The following is a 25,216-nucleotide window of genomic DNA, read 5'->3' on the forward strand; positions in this document are numbered from 1 at the left end:
GGCAATATCCCTGTTTCTTACCTGTTTCATTACGCAGAGGCAATATCCCTGTTTCTTACCTGTTTCATTACGCAGAGGCAATATCCCTGTTTCTTACCTGTTTCAATACGCAGAGGCAATATCCCTGTTTCTTACCTGTTTCATTACGCAGAGGCAATATCCCTGTTTCTTACCTGTTTCATTACGCAGAGGCAATATCCCTGTTTCTTACCTGTTTCATTACGCAGAGGAAATATCCCTGTTTCTTACCTGTTTCAATAAGCAGAGGCAATATCCCTGTTTCTTACCTGTTTCAATACGCAGAGGCAATATCCCTGTTTCTTACCTGTTTCATTACGGAGAGGCAATATCCCTGTTTCTAACCTGTTTCAATACGCAGAGGCAATATCCCTGATCTGACCTGTTTCAATACGCAGAGGCAATATCCCTGTTTCTTACCTGTTTCATTACGCAGAGGCAATATCCCTGTTTCTTACCTGTTTCAATACGCAGAGGCAATATCCCTGTTTCTTACCTGTGCACAATACGCAGAGGCAATATCCCTGTTTCTTACCTGTTTCAATATGCAGAGGCAATATCCCTGTTTCTTACCTGTTTCAATACGCAGAGGCAATATCCCTGTTTCTTACCTGTTTCAATACGCAGAGGCAATATCTCTGTTTCTTACCTGTTTCATTACGCAGAGGCAATATCCCTGTTTCTTACCTGTTTCATTATGCAGAGGCAATATCCCTGTTTCTTACCTGTGCACAATACGCAGAGGCAATATCCCTGTTTCTTACCTGTTTCAATACGCAGAGGCAATATCCCTGTTTCTTACCTGTTTCATTACGCAGAGGCAATATCCCTGTTTCTTACCTGTTTCAATACGCAGAAGCAATATCCCTGTTTCCTACCTGTTTCATTACGCAGAGGCAATATCCCTGTTTCTTACCTGTTTCAATACGCAGAGGCAATATCCATGTTTCTTACCTGTTTCATTACGCAGAGGCAATATCCCTGTTTCTTACCTGTTTCATTACGCAGAGGCAATATCCCTGTTTCTAACCTGTTTCAATACGCAGAGGCAATATCCCTGATCTGACCTGTTTCAATACGCAGAGGCAATATCCCTGTTTCTTACCTGTTTCATTACGCAGAGGCAATATCCCTGTTTCTTACCTGTTTCAATACGCAGAAGCAATATCCCTGTTTCTTACCTGTTTCATTACGCAGAGGCAATATCCCTGTTTCTTACCTGTTTCAATACGCAGAGGCAATATCCCTGTTTCTTACCTGTTTCATTACGCAGAGGTAATATCCCTGTTTCTTACCGGTTTCATTACGCAGAGGCAATATCCCTGTTTCTTACCTGTTTCAATATGCAGAGGCAATATCCCTGTTTCTTACCTGTGCACAATACGCAGAGGCAATATCCCTGTTTCTTACCTGTTTCAATACGCAGAGGCAATAAGAAACCTGTTTCAATACGCAGAGGCAATATCTCTGTTTCTTACCTGTTTCAATACGCAGAGGCAATATCCCTGTTTCTTACCTGTTTCAATACGCAGAGGCAATATCCCTGTTTCTAACCTGTTTCAATACGCAGAGGCAATATCCCTGATCTGACCTGTTTCAATACGCAGAGGCAATATCCCTGATCTGACCTGTTTCAATACGCAGAGGCAATATCCCTGTTTCTTACCTGTTTCATTACGCAGAGGCAATATCCCTGTTTCTTACCTGTTTCAATACGCAGAGGCAATATCCCTGTTTCTTACCTGTGCACAATACGCAGAGGCAATATCCCTGTTTCTTACCTGTTTCAATACGCAGAGGCAATATCCCTGTTTCTTACCTGTTTCAATACGCAGAGGCAATATCCCTGTTTCTTACCTGTTTCAATATGCAGAGGCAATATCTCTGTTTCTTACCTTTGCACAATACGCAGAGGCAATATCCCTGTTTCTTACCTGTTTCAATACGCAGAGGCAATATCCCTGTTTCTTACCTGTTTCAATACGCAGAGGCAATATCCCTGTTTCTTACCTGTTTCAATACGCAGAGGCAATATCTCTGTTTCTTACCTGTTTCATTACGCAGAGGCAATATCCCTGTTTCTTACCTGTTTCATTATGCAGAGGCAATATCCCTGTTTCTTACCTGTGCACAATACGCAGAGGCAATATCCCTGTTTCTTACCTGTTTCAATACGCAGAGGCAATATCCCTGTATCTTACCTGTTTCATTACGCAGAGGCAATATCCCTGTTTCTTACCTGTTTCAATACGCAGAAGCAATATCCCTGTTTCTTACCTGTGCACAATACGCAGAGGCAATATCCCTGTTTCTTACCTGTTTCAATACGCAGAGGCAATATCCATGTTTCTTACCTGTTTCATTACGCAGAGGCAATATCCCTGTTTCTTACCTGTTTCATTACGCAGAGGCAATATCCCTGTTTCTAACCTGTTTCAATACGCAGAGGCAATATCCCTGATCTGACCTGTTTCAATACGCAGAGGCAATATCCCTGTTTCTTACCTGTTTCATTACGCAGAGGCAATATCCCTGTTTCTTACCTGTTTCAATACGCAGAGGCAATATCTCTGTTTCTTACCTGTTTCAATACGCAGAGGCAATATCCCTGTTTCTTACCTGTTTCAATATGCAGAGGCAATATCCCTGTTTCTTACCTGTGCACAATACGCAGAGGCAATATCCCTGTTTCTTACCTGTTTCAATACGCAGAGGCAATATCCCTGTTTCTTACCTGTTTCAATACGCAGAGGCAATATCTCTGTTTCTTACCTGTTTCAATACGCAGAGGCAATATCCCTGTTTCTTACCTGTTTCAATACGCAGAGGCAATATCCCTGTTTCTTACCTGTTTCAATACGCAGAGGCAATATCCCTGTTTCTTACCTGTGCACAATACGCAGAGGCAATATCCCTGTTTCTAACCTGTTTCAATACGCAGAGGCAATATCCCTGATCTGACCTGTTTCAATACGCAGAGGCAATATCCCTGATCTGACCTGTTTCAATACGCAGAGGCAATATCCCTGTTTCTTACCTGTTTCAATACGCAGAGGCAATATCCCTGTTTCTTACCTGTTTCAATACGCAGAGGCAATATCCCTGTTTCTTACCTGTGCACAATACGCAGAGGCAATATCCCTGTTTCTACCTGTTTCAATACGCAGAGGCAATATCCCTGTTTCTTACCTGTTTCAATACGCAGAGGCAATTTCCCTGTTTCTTACCTGTTTCAATACGCAGAGGCAATATCTCTGTTTCTTACCTGTTTCATTACGCAGAGGCAATATCCCTGTTTCTTACCTGTTTCATTATGCAGAGGCAATATCCCTGTTTCTTACCTGTGCACAATACGCAGAGGCAATATCCCTGTTTCTTACCTGTTTCAATACGCAGAGGCAATATCCCTGTTTCTTACCTGTTTCAATACGCAGAGGCAATATCCCTGTTTCTTACCTGTTTCAATACGCAGAGGCAATATCTCTGTTTCTTACCTGTTTCATTACGCAGAGGCAATATCCCTGTTTCTTACCTGTTTCATTATGCAGAGGCAATATCCCTGTTTCTTACCTGTGCACAATACGCAGAGGCAATATCCCTGTTTCTTACCTGTTTCAATACGCAGAGGCAATATCCCTGTATCTTACCTGTTTCATTACGCAGAGGCAATATCCCTGTTTCTTACCTGTTTCAATACGCAGAAGCAATATCCCTGTTTCTTACCTGTTTCATTACGCAGAGGCAATATCCCTGTTTCTTACCTGTTTCAATACGCAGAGGCAATATCCATGTTTCTTACCTGTTTCATTACGCAGAGGCAATATCCCTGTTTCTTACCTGTTTCATTACGCAGAGGCAATATCCCTGTTTCTAACTTGTTTCAATACGCAGAGGCAATATCCCTGATCTGACCTGTTTCAATACGCAGAGGCAATATCCCTGTTTCTTACCTGTTTCATTACGCAGAGGCAATATCCCTGTTTCTTACCTGTTTCAATACGCAGAAGCAATATCCCTGTTTCTTACCTGTTTCATTACGCAGAGGCAATATCCCTGTTTCTTACCTGTTTCAATACGCAGAGGCAATATCCCTGTTTCTTACCTGTTTCATTACGCAGAGGCAATATCCCTGTTTCTTACCGGTTTCATTACGCAGAGGCAATATCACTGTTTCTTACCTGTTTCAATATGCAGAGGCAATATCCCTGTTTCTTACCTGTGCACAATACGCAGAGGCAATATCCCTGTTTCTTACCTGTTTCAATACGCAGAGGCAATATCCCTGTTTCTTACCTGTTTCAATACGCAGAGGCAATATCTCTGTTTCTTACCTGTTTCAATACGCAGAGGCAATATCCCTGTTTCTTACCTGTTTCAATACGCAGAGGCAATATCCCTGTTTCTTACCTGTTTCAATACGCAGAGGCAATATCCCTGTTTCTTACCTGTGCACAATACGCAGAGGCAATATCCCTGTTTCTAACCTGTTTCAATACGCAGAGGCAATATCCCTGATCTGACCTGTTTCAATACGCAGAGGCAATATCCCTGATCTGACCTGTTTCAATACGCAGAGGCAATATCCCTGTTTCTTACCTGTTTCAATACGCAGAGGCAATATCCCTGTTTCTTACCTGTGCACAATACGCAGAGGCAATATCCCTGTTTCTTACCTGTTTCAATACGCAGAGGCAATATCCCTGTTTCTTACCTGTTTCAATACGCAGAGGCAATATCCCTGTTTCTTACCTGTTTCAATACGCAGAGGCAATATCTCTATTTCTTACCTGTTTCATTACGCAGAGGCAATATCCCTGTTTCTTACCTGTTTCATTATGCAGAGGCAATATCCCTGTTTCTTACCTGTGCACAATACGCAGAGGCAATATCCCTGTTTCTTACCTGTTTCAATACGCAGAGGCAATATCCCTGTTTCTTACCTGTTTCAATACGCAGAGGCAATATCCCTGTATCTTACCTGTTTCAATACGCAGAAGCAATATCCCTGTTTCTTACCTGTTTCATTACGCAGAGGCAATATCCCTGTTTCTTACCTGTTTCAATACGCAGAGGCAATATCCCTGTTTCTTACCTGTTTCATTACGCAGAGGCAATATCCCTGCTTCTTACCTGTTTCAATACGCAGAGGCAGTATCCCTGTTTCTTACCTGTGCACAATACGCAGAGGCAATATCCCTGTTTCTTACCTGTTTCAATACGCAGAGGCAATAACCCTGTTTCTTACCTGTTTCAATACGCAGAGGCAATATCCCTGTTTCTTACCTGTTTCAATACGCAGAGGCAATATTTCTGTTTCTTACCTGTTTCATTACGCAGAGGCAATATCCCTGTTTCTTACCTGTGCACAATACGCAGAGGCAATATCCCTGTTTCTTACCTGTTTCAATACGCAGAGGCAATATCTCTGTTTCTTTCCTGTTTCATTACGCAGAGGCAATATCCCTGTTTCTTACCTGTGCACAATACGCAGAGGCAATATCCCTGTTTCTTACCTGTTTCAATACGCAGAGGCAATATTTCTGTTTCTTACCTGTTTCATTACGCAGAGGCAATATCCCTGTTTCTTACCTGTGCACAATACGCAGAGGCAATATCCCTGTTTCTTACCTGTTTCAATACGCAGAGGCAATATCTCTGTTTCTTACCTGTTTCATTACGCAGAGGCAATATCCCTGTTTCTTACCTGTGCACAATACGCAGAGGCAATATCCCTGTTTCTTACCTGTTTCAATACGCAGAGGCAATATCTCTGTTTCTTACCTGTTTCATTACGCAGAGGCAATATCCCTGTTTCTTACCTGTGCACAATAGCATATTATCTCTTGCTTTTAGGTAGGTTCTCCGTAATTATATATCTCACACACCAATTCACCCTTAATCAAACAAAAGGTTCTCATTTTGGGTTTATGATTAATCTCCTCCACCCATTTTTTTAAATTTTTTATATTGCATCAAGAGTTTCTGGGAGTTTCTGGGTCTGGTGCCTTTTTCCAACGACTTCAACATTTCCCTTCAACAGTCCAATTGACTTGCTTATCCGTATGTTATAACGTTATAACAGTAACAGGGGTTCAGCCGCCAATGACTAATTTTGAATGATCGGCCACGTTGTCTTTTGTTTCAACGTTACATCATTATAAAGACAATGAGCAAATCACAGCAAAAGGATTATTAAAAAACATCTATGGTTTGTCAGCGGTCACGGCAGAGCAAGATGAGGTGCAATCCAGAGTCACTGTTTACTTTTCCATATAGCCTCGTGTTGTGTTTGATGCAGAGATAATAAAGACCCACCCATGAAGATGCCAAAACGTGTTTCATAACTTTATTAAACCGCTGGAGGTGCTTTTCAGGATACACGTAAAATATAAAAACCAAGAGTCATAAATGGTCTTGTATAATGAAATGACATAGTCCAACATCTTTTAGGATCAGCTTGGTTTTGCTTGGTAAACTTGGTTGGTTTTGTTTGGTTAACTTGGTTGGTTTTGCTTGGTGAACTTGGTTGGTTTTGCTTGGTAAACTTGGTTGGTTTTGTTTGGTAAACTTGGCTGGTTTTGCTTGGTAAACTTGGCTGGTTTTGCTTGGTAAAATTGATTCGTTTTGCTGGGTAAATTTGGTTGGTTTTGCTTGGTAATCTTGGTTGGTTTTGCTTGGTAAACTTGGTAGGTAAACTTGGTTGGTTTTACTGGGTAAATTTGGTGGGTAAATGTGATTGGTTTTGCTGGTTAAATTTAGTTGGATTTCCAGTGAACTGGAACCCCCCCCCTCCCCACCCCCCCACCCAGATAGCTGACTGATGAGTAAAGGTTGGCTGGGAATAGTTGACACAGAGAGGGTGTGTTGTGTGATCTTGTGGACTAAACCAGTTGAACAGGGAGGTTAGTGTGTGGCTGTTGAACCTAATGGGCGTTAGTTCACTTTCATTTGGGATTGTCAGTGCTTTTGTGTTCTCTGGAGTAAACGGTGCTTATTGTGTTCAAGTCTGAGAGATAAATGCAGCAAGATCAAGTATGAATGGTAAAAAAAAACATACTTGATTTCCAGTATGGCGACAATGAAGTCGTCAAATGAACATGATCCGTTTGGCATTCCCTGTCTTTACAGAAAATATACAGACTCTAAAGTCAAGAAATAACTGAACCGTTATGTTATACATACATGTTATGGCAAATACTATGTCATACATGTTATACAAACATGTTATACAAACATGTTATGGCAAATACTATGTTATGGCAAATACTATGTTATACATCTTATACAAACATTTTATTTATTTATTTATCCTTTATTTTACCAGGTAAGTTGACTGAGAACACATTCTCATTTGCAGCAACGACCTGGGGAATAGTTACAGGGGAGAGGAGGGGGATGAATGAGCCAATTGTAAACTGGGGATTATTAGGTGACGGTGATGGTTTGAGGGCCAGATTGGGAATTTATCCAGGACACCGGTGTTAACACCCCTACTCTTACGATAAGTGCCATGGGTTCTTTAATGACCTCAGAGAGTCAGGACACCCATTTAACATCCCATCCGAAAGACGCCACCCTACACAGGGCAATGTCCCCAATCACTGCCCTGGGGCATCGGAATCATTTTTTGGACCAGAGGAAAGAGTGCCTCCTACTGGCCCTCCAACACCACTTCCAGCAGCATCTGGTCTCCCATCCAGGGACTGACCAGGACCAACCCTGCTTAGCTTCAGAAACAAGCCAGCAGTGGTATGCAGGGTGGTATGCTGCTGGCAAATGTTGTATACATACATGTTATGGTAAATGCTATATCTAGAAATAGTGACAAACACAGCGAAACAACGTGACCATGGACCAAACAGCTGACGTCTTGACTAAAATTAATTTAGAGACACCTCACTCTAGATCCTTAAAACCTCTTAATGATCCGCCCCTTTTTTCCAATTTTCACCTAAAATGACAACGCTAACTGCCTGTAGCTCAGATATCTACCTGCCTGTAGCTCAGACATCTAACTGCCTGTAGCTCAGACATCTAACTGCCTGTAGCTCAGACATCTAACTGCCTGTAGCTCAGACATCTAACTGCCTGTAGCTCAGACATCTAACTGCCTGTAGCTCAGACATCTAACTGCCTGTAGCTCAGATATCTAACTGCCTGTAGCTCAGACATCTAACTGCCTGTAGCTCAGACATCTAACTGCCTGTAGCTCAGATATCTAACTGCCTGTAGCTCAGACATCTAACTGCCTGTAGCTCAGATATCTAACTGCCTGTAGCTCAGACATCTAACTGCCTGTAGCTCAGATATCTAACTGCCTGTAGCTCAGACATCTAACTGCCTGTAGCTCAGACATCTAACTGCCTGTAGCTCAGACATCTAACTGCCTGTAGCTCAGACATGTAACTGCCTGTAGCTCAGACATCTAACTGCCTGTAGCTCAGACATCTAACTGCCTGTAGCTCAGACATCTAACTGCCTGTAGCTCAGACATGTAACTGCCTGTAGCTCAGACATCTAACTGCCTGTAGCTCAGACATCTAACTGCCTGTAGCTCAGACATCTAACTGCCTGTAGCTCAGATATCTAACTGCCTGTAGCTCAGACATCTAACTGCCTGTAGCTCAGATATCTAACTGCCTGTAGCTCAGACATCTAACTGCCTGTAGCTCAGACATCTAACTGCCTGTAGCTCAGACATCTAACTGCCTGTAGCTCAGACATGTAACTGCCTGTAGCTCAGACATCTAACTGCCTGTAGCTCAGACATGTAACTGCCTGTAGCTCAGACATCTAACTGCCTGTAGCTCAGACATCTAACTGCCTGTAGCTCAGACATCTAACTGCCTGTAGCTCAGGCCCTGAAGCAAGGATATGCATATTCTTGATACCATTTGAAAGGAAACACGTTGAAGTTCGTGTAAATGTGAAATGAATGTAGGAGAATATAACACATTAAATCTGGCAAAAGATAATACAAAGAAAAATAAACTGTTTTTTTTGTATTTCTTTTGTACCCTCTTTGAAATACAAGAGAAAGGTCATAATGTATTTTTTCCAGCCCAGGTGCAATTTAGATGTTGGCCACATTTTGACAGCAGTGTATGTGCAAAGCAGTGTATGTGCAAAGTTTTAGACTGATCCAATGAACCATTATAGTGAAAGCTTTTCTTTTAGACTAGCAATAAGACAAGAAATCCACAGGGGCCGACAAATTGGATCCTGGTCTGGTTTCATGATTATGCGGATGATGCGGAGGATATTATTACGTCTGCTATTGCCCCGACTGTTGATCTGTCTATGTCTAAACTACAATCAGTTATTATTGCTATGAAGGAATCACTTGCTGATTTTAAAACTTGTTCTTAATACAGGCAAAATATATGACATGTTGTTTTTAAACTCTGGTAAGAATGTTTCAGATTACCTATGTGTTCAGAATGCACTGTATGCAGGAATCCATTGCCGATTTAAAACTTGAGCTAAATATGAGCAAAAGTAAATACACTGTTTTTAAAGTCTGAAAAGAATGTTCCAGATAAACTGCATGTTCAGTCATTTAGATGGTTCTCCAATGGAACGTGTTCCTGCAGATAAATACTGAGGCCTTTGGATTGATCTGGATTGGACGTTTATAAAACATATAGATGAGCTGGTTAACTTCTTCTGGCTGAGGAAGCTAAGGTTTAAAGTGGTCTTTTTCTACAGAAACAGATTGTAATGTTCTCTGAGCGGTAGGAGGCAGATTATTCAGTCAACCTTTTTATCTGTTGTTGTTTATGGTGATATTATTAATCAACGTGCAGCTGCTACTACTGTTAAACCTTTAGATGCCATCTCCCATAATGCCCTTTGTTTTGTTACAGGTGACAGTTTTGATACTCATCACTGTATCACTGACTTCTCTAAAGACCCGTAGATCTCTCCGTGACTCCCTTCTTGTTTACAACGCCCTTCTTCATAAACTTGTGTATTTTCTAACTTTGCTGTTGAAGGATAGACACCTGAGTTGCCTAACCGGTTCACAGGATTGGTTAACTCTTGAGGTTCCTAACCGGTTCACAGGATTGGTTAACTCTTGAGGTTCCTAACCGGTTCACAGGATTGGTTAACTCTTGAGGTTCCTAACCGGTTCACAGGATTGGTTAACTCTTGGGGTTCCTAGGGTCTTCAAAGAGCTAGATAAATCTGCTTTTGGTTTTAACGCACCATCTTACTGAAACAAAATTCAAAATACATTTAATTTTGATGTTCTAGTGCCGTTTGGGCAATTTAAAGTATTGATTGGGGACTTATTTGTGGAAGAATGTAACCGTTTTTCTGGGTGATTTGTGATGTTTTATTTGTGTAATATTTCAGTTTTGAATTTATAACAAAATTGATAAAATTAAAATAAAACCGTTTTTGCGTTGTCATTATGGGGTATTGTGTGATTGATGAGGATTATACTTTTTAAAATCCATTTTAGAACGAGGCTGTAACATTAAAAAATGCGGAAAAAGTCAAGGGGTCTGAATACTTTCCGAATTCACTGTAGTATATACAGCACCTGTAAAAAGTTTGGACACACCTATTCATTCAAGGCTTTTTCTTTATTTTTTACTATTTTCTACATTGTAGAATTATAGTATAGACATCAAAACTATAAAATAACACAAATGGAATCATGTAGTAACCAAAAAAGCGTTCAATGAATCAAAATACATTTTATATTTGAGATTCTTCAAAGTAGCCACCCTTTGTCTTGATGACAGCTTTGCACACTCTTGGAATTCTCTCAACAAGCTTCACCTGGAATGCTTTTCCAACAGTCTTGAAGGAGTTCTCACATATGCTGAGTCCTTGTTGGCTGCTTTTCCTTCACTCTGCGGTCCGACTCATCCCAAACCATCTCAGTTGAGTTGAGGTCGGATGATTGTGGGGCCAGGTCATCTGATGCATCACTCCATCACTCTCCTTGATCAAATAGCCCTTACACAGCCTGGAGGTGTGTTGGGTCACTGTCCTGTTGAAAACAAATGAAAGTCCCACTAAGTGCAAATCAGATTGGATGGTGAATCGATGCAGAACGGTGTTGTAGCCATGCTGGTTAAGTGTGCCTTGAATTCTAAATAAATCACGACATTGTCACCAGCGAAGCACCCCCACACCATCACACCACCTTCTCCATGTTTCACAGTGGGAACTACACATGCAGAGATCATTTGTTCACCTACTCTGCGTCTCATGAAGACACGACGGTTGGAACAAAAAATCTCACATTTGGAATCATCAGACCAAAGGACAGATTTCCACCGGCTTAATGTCCATTGCTCGTGTATCTTGGCCCAAGCAAGTCTCTTCTTCTTATTGGTGTCCTTTAGTAGTAGTTTCTTTGCTGTCACGACTTCCGCCGAAGTTGGTCCTTCTCCTTGTTCGGGCGGCGTTCGGCGGTCGTCGTCACCGGTTTTCTAGTTGCCACCGATCCACGTTTTCTTTTTCCATTTGTTTTGTCTTCATTGTACACACCTGATTTCCATTTCTTAATTATTGTTCCCTATTTAAACCTCTGGTTTCCCCATTGGTTTTGTGCGTGATTGTTCCATGTTAAGCTGTTGCGTATGTTTGTGAGCTGAGTTTGTTTCCCTACGTGGAATATTTTGTTGTTTTGTTGAGTAAAGACCTTTATTACTCATTCTCGGTGTCCTGCGCCTGACTCCGTCCCACCTGCTGCACATTGACTCTTGACATTTGCAGCGAATTCGTCCATGGATCTTCTGTATGCCCCCTTACCTTGTCACAACACAACTGATTGGCTCAAACGCATTAAGAAGGAAAATTCCACAAATTAACTTTTAACAAGGCACACCTGTTAATTGAAATGCATTCCAGCTGATTACCTCATGAAGCTGGTTGAGAGAATGCCAAGAGTGTGCAAAGCTGTCATCAAGGCAGGGTGGCTACTTTTAAAATATTTGATTAACACCTTTTTGGTTACTACATGATTCCAAATGTGTAATTTCATAGTTTTGATGTCTTTCACTATTATTCTACAATGTAGAAAATAGTAAAAATTAAGAAAACCCTTTGAATGAGTAGGTGTGTCCAAACTTTTTACTGGTACTGTACATAAAAATTCTCCTTCATAACGCACCTTATTTTAAAATAGGGCATTTATGGTTGACGAGAGCGCATTTAAGTCGTGCCATGACCTTAGTATATATATACATTTGTTTGTATTGCATAGAGACATAGTCAATGACCAATAACCTGCATTAAAGGGAATGGCCACTATGGAGGGACCAATAAGGTCGCTCTCTCACCTGTGCAACTGTACAGGACATTTCCTGAACTTTGGCACAAAACTACCTCCATACGTCCAGTCATTGGTATGAGTTACCTTCAGAGGATACCATCGTGTTGGTAAGCGTCTCCCCTTTCCACAGTGGGGTCACATTATTCTCTAGACCAAACATGTGGGTTATCCAACACAAATGTCTTTACATTTTTAAAACTAAGAAATCTTATTCAATCTCTTCAACAGAGTCCGGATGAACCTAAAACATCAAGCAACGTACAAATACGGAAAGAAGTTGGTTGCCATGTTATATCAAGGGTCGATTGAATTTCTACTTGATAGCTCAGAACCTATTAGGAAACAATGGGAAACAGAGCTCAAAGAGGAAATTAGTGAGAACTATTAGTAACAAATATGTGAAAATGTTCATATTTTCTCCTACAACCTTAATACATGAGTTATTGCAATTCAAGATAATTTACTACACTACTGCCAGAATTCATGTAATACACCCAGAGAACCGGCATCTCTTATAGAATAATATGAGTACCTTCACCTCTTATATAATAATATGAGTACCTTCACCTCTTATAGAATAATATGAGTACCTTCACCTCTTATGGAATAATATGAGTACCTTCACCTCTTATAGAATAATATGAGTGCCTTCACCTGTTATATAATAATATGAGTACCTTCACCTCTATATAATAATATGAGTACCTTCACCTCTATATAATAATATGAGTACCTTCACCTGTTATAGAATAATATGAGTACCTTCACCTGTTATAGAATAATATGAGTACCTTCACCTCTTATAGAATAATATGAGTGCCTTCACCTCTTATAGAATAATATGAGTACCTTCACCTCTTATGGAATAATATGAGTACCTTCACCTCTTATGGAATAATATGAGTACCTTCACCTCTTTTAAAATAATATGAGTACCTTCACCTGTTATATAATAATATGAGTACCTTCACCTGTTATATAATAATATGAGTACCTTCACCTCTGTAGGATAATATGAGTGCCTTCACCTCTTATAGAATAATATGAGTACCTTCACCTCTTATAGAATAATATGAGTACCTTCACCTGTTATATAATAATATGAGTACCTTCACCTCTTATAGAATAATATGAGTGCCTTCACCTCTTATATAATAATATGAGTGACTTCACCTCTATAGGATAATATGAGTACCTTCACCTCTTATAGAATAATATGAGTACCTTCACCTCTTATAGAATAATATGAGTACCTTCACCTCTTATATAATAATAAGAGTACCTTCACCTCTTATAGAATAATATGAGTACCTTCACCTCTTATAGAATAATGATGTTTTCTTCAACAGTGTGTGTGCACCTTTTTTATTCCACTTCAAGCGTTGCCTAACCACTAATGAAATCCAGGGTGTGTCCCAAGTAGTTCTCTATATAGTTCACTAGAGCCCTATGGACCTTGGGAAAAGTAGTGCACTACTGTTCACTAGAGCCCTATGGACACTGGGAAAAGTAGTGCACTACTGTTCACTAGAGCCCTATGGATCCTGGGAAAAGTAGTGCACTACTGTTCATTTGAGCCCTATGGATCCTGGGAAAAGTAGTGCACTATGACGGGAATAAGGTACCATTTTGGATCAATGAATATCTACAGATTATACAACCATAAAAAAGAGCACTGAACTCTTCAACCTTGGAGATGTCTTTCACGAAAAGATACAAAGTGATTCAAAGTAATAAAAAAAATCTATTAGTGAAAAATTTAGCATTAGAGCGATGCTAAATGTCCGCTGGTCAAAGCCTGGCATTTAATCAACGGTCATCAAAAGACTCAAACTGTTATATTAGAAGTATTGTTCAAACATAATTAACAAAAATACTGTTGTAAAATCTAGTCTCTATTCAAAAATACTGATAAAAATGTACTTATAAAATGTACATATAAAAATGTACATGATCCTGCAATATAATAAGAATGAACAGGAACTACAACACAAAACAGGAAGTACAACACAAAACAGGAAGTACAAGACAAAACAGGAACTACAACACAAAACTTAACAGGAACTACAACACAAAACATAACAGGAACTACAACACAAAACATAACAGGAACTACAACACAAAACATAACAGGAACTACAACACAAAAAAGGAAGTACAACACAAAACAGGAAGTGCAAGACAAAACAGGAACTACAACACAAAACTTAACAGGAACTACAACACAAAACATAACAGGAACTACAACACAAAAAAGGAAGTACAACACAAAACAGGAAGTACAAGACAAAACAGGAACTACAACACAAAACTTAACAGGAACTACAACACAAAACATAACAGGAACTACAACACAAAAAAGGAAGTACAACACAAAACAGGAAGTACAAGACAAAACAGGAACTACAACACAAAACTTAACAGGAACTACAACACAAAACTTAACAGGAACTACAACACAAAACATAACAGGAACTACAACACAAAACATAACAGGAACTACAAAACATAAAAGGAAGTACAACACAAAACATAAAAGGAAGTACAACACAAAACATAAAAAGAACTACAACACAAAACATAAAAAGAACTACAACACAAAACATAACAGGAACTACAACACAAAACATAACATAACATTTGTATCCCCTTTGTTGGCTTTGATCTGTAGAGGACTTTCCCCCTCCAATATGGTTCTGTGGTTCTATGATTCCATGGTTCCGTCGTTCTATGGTTCTATTACGGTTCTGTGGTTCTAGTACACCGGGGTGGCGTTGCGGATCGCACAGCAGAGAACCATGGTGAATATCATCTCAAAGATCTACAGAGGAAGAAGAAGAAGAGGAAGCTCTTTATCGAGACGTCAACATCGGTCCTCACTCAGTCAGGACGGCAGAGGTCAGTGCAGATCGGTGCAGATAGTAACTGTCACAGGCTTCCAAAGTTTTGTTTACTGTAGCGCAGTGGATTGTAGAATATAACAGAAAAGTAATTCAGGAGCGTCTCCATGGTAACACCGCTCACCATGATGACAGCGACCACCAGGGCAGCTAGACCAATCAGGCAGAGCTTCTCAGAGAACAGGTCCTTCAGCTTCAGATGACAGCTCTAGTGGGAGGGGAACACAGGGAGGGGATAAGGACCAACCCTTAAACACTAGTTTTCCTCCCGTCATATAAATGTGCTTTGTAAAGCATTCATTTAAATAGTACATAGAGATCTACAGTAATAATGATTAGGATTCCCTTCCAGGAGAGAATGCTGTTTTTTTGGGGGCGGCAAATGTTTTGCAAATCCAAGTATTCCAAAACATCCATTTGAACTACTTTCACCAAATATCAAAACATTGGAAAGGGAAGGTAAAAGGGGATACCCAGTCAGTTGCACAAATGAATACGTTCAGCCTAAATTTGTGTTCCGTATTGAACCCAAACCCCTCTGAATCATTGGACATTGCCCCCGGGGAACAAGGCGATGTGTGAACGGTACCTGAGGTTTCAACAAGGCATCGTTCTGGGTCTTCTTGGGACACAGAGTTCCGGCTACTTGTTTGAATAAGGGGGAGTCATCTCCTTTACCACAGCAGTCCAGCTGAGGACACGGGCAGAGCCAACCGGTCAGTCATGCCATTGATTGATTGATTGATTGATTGATTGATAGATATTTCTCTCCCCCAGCCGTCCCTCAGTTCTACAGAACCGTCACAGTACAACGATCGCATTGAGGAGAAAACATTTTAGAAAGGGGCGGCAGGTAGCCTAGTGGTTAGAGTGGAGGGGCGGCAGCGTAGCCTAGTGGTTAGAGTGGAGGGGCGGCAGCGTAGCCTAGTGGTTAGAGTGGAGGGGTGGCAGGTAGCCTAGTGGTTAGAGTGGAGGGGCGGCAGGTAGCTTAGTGGTTAGAGTGGAGGGGCGGCAGGTAGCCCAGTGGTTAGAGTGGAGGGGCGGCAGGTAGCCCAGTGGTTAGAGTGGAGGGGCGGCAGGTAGCCCAGTGGTTAGAGTGGAGGGGTGGCAGGTAGCCTAGTGGTTAGAGTGGAGGGGCGGCAGGTAGCCTAGTGGTTAGAGTGGAGGGGCGGCAGCTTGGCCTAGTGGTTAGAGTGGAGGGGCGGCAGGTGGCCTCGTGGTTAGAGTGGAGGGGTGGCAGGTAGCCTAGTGGTTAGAGTGGAGGGGCGGCAGCGTAGCCTAGTGGTTAGAGTGGAGGGGCGGCAGGTAGCCTAGTGGTTAAAGTGGAGGGGCGGCAGGTAGCCTAGTGGTTAGAGTGGGGGGCGGCAGGGTGGCCTAGTGGTTAGAGTGGAGGGGCGGCAGGTAGCCTAGTGGTTAGAGTGGACAGGCGGCAGGTAGCCTAGTGGTTAGAGTGGAGGGGCGGCAGCGTAGCCTAGTGGTTAGAGTGGAGGAGCGGCAGCGTAGCCTAGTGGTTAGAGCGTTGGACTAGTAATCGGAAGGTTGCAAGATCAAATCCCGAGGAAGGCCCTGACAATTGTCAAAGACTCCAGCCACCCTAGTCATAGACTGTTCTCTCTGCCACCGCGCGGTACCGGAGCGCCAAGTCTAGGTCCAAAAGGCTTCAAAACAGCTTCTACCCCCAAGCCATAAGACTCCTGAACATCTAATCAAATGGCTACCCAGACTTTTTTTCTACCCCAGAGCTGATCTGATTGGTCAAAAGACCCAATTAATGGAATAAAAGATCTGAATTGGGCTGCCTGTGTAAACGCAGTTAAGTGTGATCTTCAGGATCTACAGAAAATAGCTCGTGTTTTATAATCACATTACTGTATTACTTGTCATCTCCCGTCTGGATTACTGCAACTCGCTGCATGACTTGAATGTAATGTAAATGTATTATACTACACTCTGTTATTAACCACTTTAACAGATTGAAATGATGATGAAATGACCCAGAGGTGAGAGTGGTGACCTACTGTCTCGTGGAACACCTCCAGGACTTTGATAGCAGCTGTTTTGCTGGAAGAGTCTACGATGTCCACTGACTTGATGTACGCCGCATCGTAGAAGTTGATCATCTCCTTGGAGATCTGGAACAAACGGAGATAGCAGAGTTTCGTAGAGTCGATGTGTGTGTGTATGTTCGTGCATGTGTGTGTGTGTGTGTGTTCGTGTGTGTCTTACTGTGTCTCGGTTACTAAATCCCCAGATCCCAGCAGCTACCTCACAGGCGAAAAGGCACACCAACAGGAAGAAGAACTGAAAGAGAAAGACAAAAGAGAGATTAATTTGTCAAGCTTTTTAAAATAGGGATATGTGTAATCTCAGGGCTTTACTTTATTGAAGGCCAAAACTTGATCTTCCACAAAAATGATTGGTCCCAGAGAGAGAGAGAGAGAGAGAGAGAGAGAGAGAGAGAGAGAGAGAGAGAGAGAAAGAGAGAGAGAGAGAGAGAGAGAGAGAAAGAGAGAGAGAAAGAGAGAGAGAGAGTACAGCCTCAGTGAGCACAGCCTTGCCATTGAGAAGGGTAGACACAGGAAAACCTGGCTCCCTGTAGAGGAAAGGCTGTGCAACCACTGCACAACAGCAGAACCTGAGACGGAGCTGCATTTCCTGACAAAATGTCAAAAATATAAAACAATTAGAGAGTGTCATTTCCCCAAATTTGAAACTCTTATTCAAGGTTTCAAAGACCTCTCTGATGAGGATAGGCTACCCGTCCTGTTGGGGGAGGACGCAGAGAGCTGTGGGTTGGCAGCGCACTACATTGCTGCCTGCCATAAGTTGAGGGACAGTGTCTGACAGACCAATCAACCTGCACATGTACTCTACTGTATGTTTATTGTTATTGTTGAATGTATGGTTATTTTGACACTTAGTTATTGTTGTTACTGTTGTCCCGTTGACCATTTTGATTCTCATTTTTATATTGTAAATAAGCTTTGGCAATATGTACATTGTTACGTCATGCCAATAAAGCAAATTGAATTGAATTGAATTGAAAAATTGAGAGAGAGAGAGAGAGAGAGAGAGAGAGAGAGAGAGAGAGAGAGAGAGAGAGAGCTGTAGGGCTGTGTTACTGAGAGAGAGAGAGAGAGAGAGAGAGAGAGAGAGAGAGAGAGAGAGAGAGAGAGAGAGAGAGGAGAGAGCTGTAGGGCTGTGCTACTCTCCCATGTTTAGAGGTCTGTTAATATTGCTGTCCATCCAGGGACGCTGCACTGTGGCTGACCCTGTGCCTCTCAATGTGTATGTATATCTGGATGTGTTAATTAATGCAGAAAAAACACATTTCTGTTCTAACCAATAGATAATAAAATATATATATTCTATTCCTGAGAGAGAGCGCAGTACGGGCTGTGCTACAGTCCAATGTTGAGCGGAGTGCACTGAAAGACATGCGGTGTTGTCCTGCCGCCCTCTAGTGGTCACTCACTCACCGTTCCAAGGAGGCACTGAGATTCCTGGATGGCGCCGTAGCAACCAAGGAACCCTACAATCATCATCACAGCTCCCACAGCAATCAGGATGTACACGCCTAGACGGAAAAAAAGACACAGTTCCAAAAGCTGAAATTCCCTACTTTCATTCATCTACTTGCCCTGCCGTCATTTTGCCATTTTCTTTTTAGGACATTCAGGGTTACAAATACAATACAAAACTATTTGACATAAACAATTTGATTCACGAATGTTATTGACAAACGTCAAGAAACAAATAAGGTCCGCCAAGCAAAAACCTGCTAAAAAATATATATAATCTAATCAAGAAAAATGTTATTGGTCGCAGACACATACTGTGTTTAGCAGATGGTATTGTGGTTGTAGTGAAATGCTTGTGTTTCTAGCTCCAACAGTGCAGTAATATCTAACAATACACAACAATACACACACATTTAAAGTAAAAGAACGTAATTAAGAAATATAATAATATTAGGATGAACAATGTCAAAGTATATATATATAAGGTCCAGTTGAAGTCGGAAGTTTACATACACTTAGGTTGGAGTCATTAAAACTCGTTTTTCAACCATCGCACAAATTTCTTGTTAACAAACCATAGTTTTGGCAAGTCGGTTAATTTTTCCAACAATTGTTTACAGACAGATTATTTAACTTATAATTCACTGTAACACAATTCCAGTGGGTCAGAAGTTTACATACACTATGTTGACTGTGCCTTTAAACAGCTTGGAAAATTCCAGAAAATTATGTCATGGCTTTAGAAGTTTCTGATAGGCAAATTGACATCATTTGAGTCAATATGAAGTGTACCTGTGGATGTACTTCAAGGCCTACTATCAATCTCAGTGGCTCTTTGCTTGACATCATGGGAAAATCAAAAGAAATCAGCCAAGACCTAAAAAGAACCCATTGTAGACCTCCACAAGTCTGGTTCATCCTTGGGAGCAATTTCCAAATGCCTGAAGGTACCACGTTCATCTGTCCAAACAATAGTACGCAAATATAAACACCATGGGACCACGCAGTCGTTACACCGCTCAGGAAGGAGACGCATTCTGTCTCTTAGAGATGTACATACTTTGGTGCTAAAGGTGCGAATCAGTCTCAGAACAACAGCAAAAGACCTTGTGAAGATGCTGGAGGAAACGGGTACAAAAGTATCTATATCCACAGTAAAACAAGTCCTATATCGACATAACCTGAAAGGCCGTGCAGCAAGGAAGAAGCCACTGCTCCAAAAATGCCATACAAAAAGCCAGACTACGGTTTGCAACTGCACATGGGGACAAAGATCGTACTTTTTGGAGAAATGTCCTCTGGTCTGATGAAACAAAAATCAAACTGTTTGGCCATAATGACCATCATTATGTTTGGAGGAAAAAGGGGGCGGCTTGCAAGCCAAAGAACACCATCCCAACCATGAAGCCTGGGGGTGGCAGCATCATGTTGTGGGGGTGCTTTACTGCAGGAGGGACTGGTGCACTTCACAAAATAGATGGCATCATGAGGCAGGAAAATTATGTGGATATATTGAAGCAACATCTGAAGACATCAGTCAGGAAGTTAAAGCTTGGTCGCAAATGGGTTTTCCAAATGGACAATGACCCCAAGCATACTTCCAAAGTTGTGGCAAAATGGATTAAGGAAAACAAAGTCAAGGTATTGGAGTGGCCATCACAAAGCCCTGATCTCAATCCTGTAGAAAATTTGTGGCCAGAACTCAAAAAGAGTGTGCGAGCAAGGAGGCCTACAAACCTGACTCAGTTACACCAGCTCTGTCAGGAGGAATGGGCCAAAATTCACCCAACTTGTTGTGGGAAGCTTGTGGAAGGCTACCCTAAACGTTTAACCCAAGTGAAACAATTTAAAGGCAATGCTACCAAATACTAATTGAGTGTATGTAAACTTCTGACCCACTGGGAATGTGATGAAAGAAATAAAAGCTGAAATAAATAATTCTCTCTACTATTATTCTGACATTTCACCTTCTTAAAATAAAGTGGTGATCCTAACTGACCTAAGACAGGGAATTTGTTACGAGTATTAAATGTCAGAAATTGTGAAAAATTGAGGTATAAATGTATTTGGCTAAGATGTATGTAAACTTCCGACTTCAACTGTATATATAATATATAAACTCAGAAACGTCCCTTTTTCAGGACCCTGTCTTTCAAAGATAATTTGTAAAATCCAAATAACCTCACAAATCTTCATTGTAAAGGGTTTAAACACTGTTCATTGAATCATAAACAATTAATTAATATGCACCTGTGGAACGGTCGTTAAGACACTAAAAGCTTACAGACGGTAGGCAATTAAGGTCACAGATATGAAAACTTAGGACACTAAAGAGGCCTTTCTACTGACTCTGAAAAACACCAAAAGAAAGATGCCCAGGTTCCCTGCTCATCTGCGTGAACGTGCCTTAGGCATGCTGCAAGGAGGCATGAGGACTGCAGATGTGGCCAGGGCAATAAATTGCAATGTCCGTACTGTGAGACGCCTAAGACAGCGCTACAGGGAGACAGGACGGACAGCTGATCATCCTCGTAGTGGCAGACCACGTGTAACAACACCTGCACAGGAACGGTACATCCGAACATCACACCTGCGGGACAGGTACAGGATGGCAACAACAACTGCCCGAGTTACACCAGGAACGCGCAATGCCTCCATCAGTGCTCAGACTGTCCGCAATAGGCTGAGAGGCTGGACTGAGGGCTTGTAGGCCTGTTGTAAGGCAGGTCCTCACCAGACATCACCGGCAACACCGTCGCCTATGGGCACAAACCCACTGTCGCTGGACCAGACAGGACTGTCAAAAAGTGCTCTTCACTGACGAGTCACGGTTTTGTCTCACCAGGGGTGATGGTCGGATTCGCGTTTATCGTCAAAGGAATGAGCGTTACACCGAGGCCTGTACTCTGGAGCGGGATCGATTTGGAGGTGGAGGGTCTGTCATGGTCTGGGGCGGTGTGTCACAGCATCATCGGACTGAGCTTGTCGTCATTGCAGGCAATCTCAACGCTGTGCGTTACAGGGAAGACATCCTCCTCCCTCATGTGGTACCCTTCCTGCAGGCTCATCCTGACATGACTCTCCAGCATGACAATGCCACCAGCCATACTGCTTGTTCTGTGCGTGATTTCCTGCAAGACAGGAATGTCAGTGTTCTGCCATGGCCAGCGAAGAGCCCGGATCTCAATCCCATTTAGCACGTCTGGGACCTGTTGGATCGAAGGGTAGGGGCTAGGGCCATTCCCCTGTAACGAAAAGTAAAAGAAATCAGACCCCTCCCCTAGAAATCAGGCCAGATCCAGAGCTACTCCCGTGGGCCCTAGGACCAATTATAGACTGGGAAATGACTGCCACGACGGAGATCAACCAGCAGAGGGAGCCAAATGAACAAGACCTAAAAGAGACTGGTATGAGGAGACAAATGAACAGGTTCAAAAAGAGCTAGACATAAAACAAGAACCAATCAGCATGAAGACTGAGGGAGACTGGTATGAGGAGACAAATGAACAGGTTCAAAATGAGCTAGACATAAAACAAGAACCAATCAGCATGAAGGCTGAGCGAGACTGGTATGAACCGCTCGACCAAACTGACGCCCCAGCGGAAGAAGATGTATGGGCATCAGTGCTGAAAGACTTAACATTGAGTCCCACCGAAAATTTTTGAGCATGCTACAAGAGAAGTAGTAGTGGCACGATGTGACAAATTGATTGCACTTCCAAGTGTCTTCCCCTGAACTGAGTGTCTAAAGAGAGGTATAAAAGAAGGAGAGGTCAGTGCCTAGGGCATGATCCTCGACACATATGATTTGGACATCATAGAGAATCATCAGACAAGGTAAATTACTCTTCACTATACTCTGCTTGTATTGACTACTTTGACATTAAGGCACAAGCATTATATTGACTGCTATATCTTGAGAGTTGTGTTGTATTCTGGAAAAGTCGCTCCATTAAAAGGAAGCAGTTGTGTAGGAGAGAAATCCCCTAGAGAGCAACAAGCGCTATCCTTGGGAGTACCAGAGACAACTTCAATTTGAAGGCTTGAAAAAGCCCAGAAATAAGTAAGCCTCGTAGAGAGCCAAGAGTCACTAAAAAGGGGTCAGTATCTTAGCAGTAGGCAGTGAAAAGTGTATCCTTAAGAAATTGGGAGACAATAAGAGATTGAAATATGATACACAGCAGAGGCTGCCAATATTACTCTTATAGACACCAGTTTCGGGAAGGACCAAGGGAATAGAGCAGTAAGGTAAATATATTGTTATTTGCTTTATTTTAAGAGTTATATGAAGTGTTTAAGCTGATTATATTTGCAATACTATTTGGCATAGCATAACGCATTAAGGATTGATTGAGCATTATTGATGTATTAGGACTGTATAACCATTTAACTGTAATATTGCGTGTAAGACAAAAAACAGAGTGACTTAAATAAATGCTTGAAACTTTGACAACTAGGCCGAGGAACCTACCCGGAGAGCGAACGCCTTTGACAACTAGGCCAGGGAACCTACCCGGAGAGCGAACGCCTTTGACAACTAGGCCAGGGAACCTACCCGGAGAGCGAACGCCTTTGACAACTAGGCCAGGGAACCTACCCGGAGAGCGAACGCCTTTGACAACTAGGCCAGGGAACCTACCCGGAGAGCGAACGCCTTTGACAACTAGGCCAGGGAGGCTACCCGGAGAGCGAACGCCTTTGACAACTAGGCCAGGGAACCTACCCGGAGAGCGAACGCCTTTGACAACTAGGCCAGGGAACCTACCCGGAGAGCGAACGCCTTTGACAACTAGGCCAGGGAACCTACCCGGAGAGCGAACGCCTTTGACACTCTCACTAAACGGAAAGTGACCCTGGTTATAGGTTAACGGGATAGCACTAAAGAATATTTCATTGTGTGGACAATAATATATCTTTGGAAAAGTCAAACATATAACAATACTAGTTTCCAAGTGACTACTAGCTGACGAGCATAATAACTAACGGAAGTTTAGTTATTAGGTATTGGTATACAAGAGAGGAAGAGACGAGTTAAGGGAGTATAAGAGGAATCTATAAACATAAAGAAATAAAGAACTCATCTATCCAAGGCCCCACACTAGACCGGGGAAATAAGGGAGTGACAACGTGACCGAAGGAACAAACCCAACTCACGCCAAGGGCCAGTACGAATAAACAAAAGGGTTGGTAGGGCCGCACGGCTAGGCCCTGGTCACACCGAAGTGACTAAAATCCTAAAGTACTCTGCCTAGCCAGAGGACGGGATAGAGGCTTTTGCTGCAGGCAACGGGCAAAAGTCAGCAGCGTGACAGCGTGACAGAAATGTCCAGGAACTTGCAGGTGCCTTGGTGGAAGAGTGGGGGTAACATCTCACAGCAATAACTGGCAAATCTGGTGCAGTCCATGAGGAAGAGATGCACTGCAGTACTTAATGCAGCTGGTGGCCACACCAGATACTGACTGTTACTTTTGATTTTGACCCCCCCCTTTGTTCAGGGACACATTATTCCATCTGTTAGTCACATGTCTGTAGAACTTGTTCAGTTTATGTCTCAGTTGTTGAATCTTGTTTTGTTCATACAAATATTTACACATGTTAAGTTTGCTGACAAATGCAGTTGACAAAGAGAGGACGTTTATTTTTTTGCTGAGTTTATAAACTACACAGTGCCTTCGCAAAGTATTCAGACTCCTTGACTTTTTCCACATTTTGTTACATTACAGTCTTATTATAAAATGGATTAAATTGTTTTCCCCCCTCATCAATCTACACACAATACCCCATAATGACGACGCAAAAACTGGTTCAGAAATGTTTGCTACTTCATAAAATAAAAATCTAATATCCCATTTACATAAGTATACAGACACTTTACTCAGTACTTTGTTGAAGCTCCTTTTGGCAGCGATTACAGCCTTGAGTCTTCTTGGCACACCTGTATTTGGGGCTTGGCACACCTGTATTTGGGGAGTTTCTCCCATTCCTCTCTGCAGATCCTCTCAAGCTCTGTCAGGTTGGATGGAAGCTATTGTCAGGTCTCTCCAGAGATGTTCGATCGGATTAAAGACCTGGCTCTGGACACTCAAGGACATTCAGAGTCTTGTCCCGAAGCCACTCATGCGTTGTCTTGGCTGTGTGCTTAGGGTCGTTGTCCTGTTGGAAGGTGGACCTTTGTCCCAGTCTGAGGTCCGAAGCGCTCTGGGGTAGGTTTTCATCAAGGATCTCTCTGTACTTTGCTCCGCTCATCATTCCCTCGATCCTGACTAGTCTCCCAGTCCCTGCCGCTGGTTCTCCCATCCACAGAGGGACGCTAGAGCTCTGTCACAGTGACCATCGGGTTCTTGGTCACCTCCCTGATCAAGGCACTTCTCCTCCATCTGCTCAGTTTGGCCAGGCGGGCCAGCTCTAGGAAGAGTCTTTGTGGTTCCAAACTTCAACCATTTAAGAATGATGCCACTGTGTTCTTGGCGACCTTCAATGC

At 42.3% G+C, this 25,216-nt stretch overlaps 1 protein-coding gene across 1 annotated transcript in view; it reads right to left on the minus strand.

The window, feature by feature from the left end:
* Positions 1–13,662: 13,662 nt before the first annotated feature.
* Positions 13,663–25,216, minus strand: part of LOC129861856 (CD81 antigen-like) — a 31,477-nt gene continuing 19,923 nt past the window's right edge. The window contains exons 3-8 of the mRNA XM_055932997.1: positions 18,693–18,790; positions 17,440–17,514; positions 17,232–17,345; positions 15,803–15,904; positions 15,338–15,421; positions 13,663–15,134 (exon numbers count right to left, since the gene is read on the minus strand). Coding sequence (XP_055788972.1) covers positions 15,069–15,134; positions 15,338–15,421; positions 15,803–15,904; positions 17,232–17,345; positions 17,440–17,514; positions 18,693–18,790 — 539 coding nt within the window. The 3' untranslated portion in view covers positions 13,663–15,068. The remainder of the gene's footprint in view (positions 15,135–15,337; positions 15,422–15,802; positions 15,905–17,231; positions 17,346–17,439; positions 17,515–18,692; positions 18,791–25,216) is intronic.

This window comes from Salvelinus fontinalis, chromosome 9, assembly GCF_029448725.1.
Source record: "Salvelinus fontinalis isolate EN_2023a chromosome 9, ASM2944872v1, whole genome shotgun sequence".
Classification (NCBI taxonomy): domain Eukaryota; kingdom Metazoa; phylum Chordata; class Actinopteri; order Salmoniformes; family Salmonidae; genus Salvelinus; species Salvelinus fontinalis.